At 41.7% G+C, this 5,122-nt stretch overlaps 1 protein-coding gene across 1 annotated transcript; it reads left to right on the forward strand.

The window, feature by feature from the left end:
- Positions 1–2,218: 2,218 nt before the first annotated feature.
- LOC309552723 (E3 ubiquitin-protein ligase TRIM39-like) lies at positions 2,219–4,819 on the forward strand (the record flags this gene model as incomplete). The annotated part of the gene is made up of 2 exons (XM_082253647.1): positions 2,219–2,879; positions 3,912–4,819. 2 exons carry the CDS (start codon positions 2,219–2,221, stop codon positions 4,817–4,819), a joined length of 1,569 nt encoding a protein of 522 aa, XP_082109773.1.
- Between the last annotated feature and the right edge of the window lie 303 nt (positions 4,820–5,122).

Consider the following 5,122-nt stretch of genomic DNA (forward strand, 5'->3'; position numbering starts at 1 on the left):
TGGTGGCCATGCCCCTGACGAAACGCATTGGGTGGGACCAGACACGACATCACGCTTACCGACCGCAAGCTGGGACTTACTATATCGCTGTTTGTATGACCATCACTGCAACTATACAGTATTGTATACAGAGATGCCTGTTTTTAACTTCTAAAATGTGAGTGCACTTTACAACTTTTAATGAATACATTACCATTCAGTATTATGCTATGAGCATTTTGTGTTTTTTTTGCATTTTATTACCAGGAGTGGAACCGCGAAGTGGAGGACTCCAGGATCGCCATGGTCCATGTGGATGATTTTTGGAGATTTTCCCTGAGGCGTTTTTGGCTTTTCCATTAGTTTGTAGGACAATTTTTTTCTGGTAAGCAGCCAGCTTGATTGATTAGCATTATTCACTGAGGATTTGGGAAGCTGGGTTTCTTCATGCATGCATTTATTTATTTCCTGGGTTACTCATTTGGGACATTACTATATCATTTTCTCTTTTCCTTTTTTTTATGTTGTACCTTTGCATTTGGACTTTTCATTTATGAACATTTTTATATTGTTACATTTGTACACAGTGTTCTGAGAAGTATATTGTTTGTACACATATAGTCAATGATATATTTTGTTACTTATGTCGATAAGCGCTGCTTTTTTTTTTTTGTACACATTTGGCGTAATACCTTTCGCTACAGACTGAAAATAATTCTTTATGCCTAAAGCAGTCAACAGAGTGTCTCCCCCTGTTAAATCCTTATAGAACATCTGAGTGCAGAATCGTGCGTTTTCTCATACCACACAGACGTGCTGGTTTTCGCCATTTTAATGGCACTCCCACACATCTAGCAAGCCTGACTGCGTTCATGATTGTTATTATTGATATTTTTATTATTGTTGCTACTATATAGTTGTAGTAGCAATATTAACCACTAGACCTTAGAAAGATTTACCCCCTTTCATGACCAGGCCATTGCGGCATTGCTTTACTTTAACTGGCAATTGTGCAGTCGTGTGACACTGTACCCAAATAAAATGTCGTTTTTTTCCCCACAAATAGAGCTTTCTCTTGGTGGTATTTGATCACCACTGGGTTTTTTTTTTATTTTTTTGCACTAAAAACAAAAAAAGGCTGACAATTAAAAAAAAAAAAAAAAACCATCCAATTAAAAAAAAAAAAATGAACAAATCAAATTTCTTGATAAATTTAGACCAATATGTAATCTGCTACATATTTTTGGTAAGAAAAAAAATCCCAAAAAGCGTATATTGATTTTGGTTTGCGCAAAAGTTATCCCGTCTACGAGCGATTGGATGTATACAGGAATTTTTATTCTTTATTTTCTAGTAATAGCGGCGATCAGCGACTTATAGCAGGACTGCGATATTGCGGCAGACATTTGGACACTACCTGACACTTTTTGGGAACCAGCGACACTTATACAGTGATCAGTGATAAAAATATGCACTGTCACTGTAATAATGACACTGGCTGGGAAGGAGTTCAACATCTAGGGCAGTCAATGTGTGCCTAGCCAGTGTTTTGGTGTACTGTGGGAGGTGCTTTTACTAGGGGAAGTAATCCATTTTATTCCCTGCTTTGCGGGGAAAGAAAATCTATTACTTCCCCACTGACAAGACAGAGCTTTGCCTTGTTTACATAGGCAGAGCCCTATTCTGTGTAATATCATGCCAAACGCTGGGGGTAATCCATTGGTCGGTACCCGGTGAACGACAACTGCTGTGTTTAATCACAGCACGACTGGGTCACAGGTTGCGCACACTCTAACTGGAAGTGTCAGATCACGTACTGGGTACAAGATCTGGCGCAACCGAGCCACCTTGCCTCTGTTTATGTAGGTTATATGGTCAGCAAGCGGTTAATTATATTATTAATAACAGCAATAACCTTTACCAAAAGCATTGCTCCCTAGTAATGCACTGACTAAGCTGACAAATCTCCTGTTGCCTCTTCCTGACTTAAGCAGACTTTATTTTAAGATCAACATTTTTGTAATGGAGCCCCATAATGCGTAGTTATGCCCTTCAGAGAGGACCAGCTATCTTGACCAACCATGTGCACGCCCATAGGGAAGACCAATGATATCAGCTGTCTTGACACAAACCCCGTGCAGATAAAATACACCAGCTGAACCAATAGGCTCTTGCTGTAGGACTGCTACAGATGACTGTACTTTGCTCTTTGCATAACTAATAAGCCTGAGAAACAGCGATGGCATCTGTTAAAATAAGAAGAGAGCTGGAATGTTCCATCTGTATGGATATTTACACGGAACCAGTAAACCTGGCGTGCGGACACAACTTCTGCAGGGACTGTATTGATCGTGTGCTGGAAACACAGACAAGGTCTGGAATTCATTCTTGCCCTGAATGCCGAACACAATACACAACATGTCCCACACTGCAGAAGAACATAACGCTGTGCAACATAGTGGAGAATTTCCTGCCTACACAGCCAGATCAAGACGAGACAGGGGTCTTCTGTACATACTGTGTGGACTTTCCTGAACCTGCTGTTAAATTGTGTCTGCACTGTGAAGCTTATTTGTGTGATAAACACTTGGCTGTCCACAAAACCTCAGCGGAACATGTCTTAACCAATCCTACAGCTTCTCTTGACGAGAGAAAATGCTCCATTCATAAGGAAATTTTGAGATATTTCTGCACTGAGGACTCAGTCTGTATCTGTGTGTCCTGTTGTCTGATTGGAGAACACAAAGGTCACCACATGGAACCACTGTTTAAGGCTTCTGAAAGGAAAAAGAAAAAACTTAGAAATTCTCTTCAAAAACTGATGATAAAAAAAGAGGCGATAGAGCAAAGGATACAGAGTCTGCATGAAAGCAGTGGTAAACTTGTACAAAAAGCAGCTAGTAACACGGAAAGAGTCTCTTCACTGTTTAACCGCTTGCCGACCGCCGCAAGTAAATTTACTGCGGCGGTCAGCCCCTGCCAGGCAGAGTGACGTTAATTAACGTCACTAGCCTGGGAGGGTCTGGGGAGCGAGCGCGCGCCGCCGGGGGCGTGCTCCCGCGCGGTCACGGACCCCCCCGCGCGTGTGACCGGCGGACCCGATGTCCGCCGCTCACTCGGCGATCGTCGGGGGAGAGGGAGAAAGTCAGGCAGCTTGTGTAAACAAGCTGCCTGTCATTCTCCTCGGTGTTAAAACACTGATCAAACAGATCTACTATGTAGATCCGTTGATCAGTGTCCTTTCACCTCAAGCCACAGCCAATCACAGTAGAAAGCACGCCCCTAGGGACACACACAGCCCCTCCCTCCCAAATAAAGTTAACCCCTTCACTACCAGTGTATTTTTACAGTAACAGTGCATATATATAGCACTGATTACTGTAGAAATGTCACTGGTAACCCCAAAAGTGTCAAAAATTTCAGTCAAGGGTCCGATCTGTCCGCCGCAATGTCGCAGTACCGCAAAAAAAATCGCAGATCGCCGCCATTATGCGTTAAAAAAAAAAACAACAAAAATGACAAAAATCTTTCCCTTTGTTAGTAAACACGATAACTTTTGCGCAAACCAATCAAAATACGCTTTTTGCGATTTTTTTTTTACCAAACATAGGTAGCATAAAACGAATTGGCCGAAAATGTTAAAAAATTTTGATTTTTACATTTTTTTTGGGGGAAATTTCATATAAAAAAATGTGAAAAATATTGCTATTTTTGCAAAATTGATGCTCTTTTTTTGTTTATAGCGCGTGATCAAAAAATCGCACAGGTGATCAAATACCACCAAAAGAAAGCTCTGTTTGTGGGAAAAAAAGGACGTCAAATTCGTTTAGGTACAGCGTTGCACGACCGCGCAATTGTCCGTTAAAGTCACGCAGTGCCGAATCGCAAAATACCCCCTGGTCGTTTAGCAGGAAAATCCTCCGGGGCTTAAGTGGTTAAAGACCTCAAGAGACATCTGGAGGACCTGGAGAAGAGAGTCCTAAATGTAATGTCCAGGGTTGCAGAGCAGCTTTCCCTTGTAGCTCTTGATCTGATCCAACAACTGGAAATAAAGAAGGATGAGTTGTCCAGGAAGATGCGTCACATTGACGATCTGTGTGACATGACAGGTCCATTGACTGTCTTACAGGAATTTAACTCAGGTGACTTGTGTGATACTGAGGATGGAGATAACGAAGACACAGAGGGACATTATCAACTCCTTAATGATGGAACTGACCTAGAGATGCCTTCCATCTCGCACACATTACACACAGGTTTATTTGATATAGTAATAAATGGAAATGAAGAGATTTGTATACAGGAACCGGAAGATATTTTACTGGATGTACACACAGCTGGTTATAATCTCCATATTTCAGATGACAGGAAGGCAGCATCCTGGTCTTCAAATCAGAATTGCCCAGAAACACCAGAGCGATTTCAGTATGATCCTCAGGTGTTAAGCTGTCAGAGTTTCTTGTCAGGGGAACATTTCTGGGAAGTGGATGTTGGGGGATCACAATGGTGGAGTATCGGGATGTGTTACCCCAGTATAGACAGGAGAGGAGAGCAGTCATGGATTGGCTACAATAAGAAGTCCTGGGTTTTGGAGAGTTGGAGAAATCAGTGTTCAGTGATACATGACAGTACCAAGATCCCATTACCTACTAATATCTCCAGTGACAGGGTCAGAATATATCTGGATTATGAAGCCGGGCAGATCTCCTTTTATGATTTGTGTGACCCAATCCAACACCTCCACACCTTCACAGCTACTTTCACCGAGCCACTCCATGCTGTGTTGAGTGTGGGACTGTATGGTTGTTTAAAGACAATTGGGGGGAATAAGCAAACATAAAAAAAATACTGTAAACTCAGAGACTAGTGACATCACAAAAAAAGGGGTATCCATGTGCTGGCATACACCACCATTAGCACGATGAGGCAGTAAGAGTGGCTCCAGTCAGTAGGCTACAGGATTTTGTATTTATTAGCAAAAGCATGCTCTTTGGGGCACAGGACAAATTGGGTTGGTGTTGTACAGGAAGAGAAAAAACACCAATGTGCAAAAGCTGATCTTTTCTCAGTGTAAAAAATGTTGTGGTTAAAAAAAAAAAAAGGAAAAAGTAAGGTTAGTAAGTTTAATTAGTTTATATTGTGT

Source organism: Pelophylax lessonae, assembly GCF_965119305.1.
Source record: "Pelophylax lessonae genome assembly, chromosome: 4".
Classification (NCBI taxonomy): Eukaryota; Metazoa; Chordata; class Amphibia; order Anura; family Ranidae; genus Pelophylax; species Pelophylax lessonae.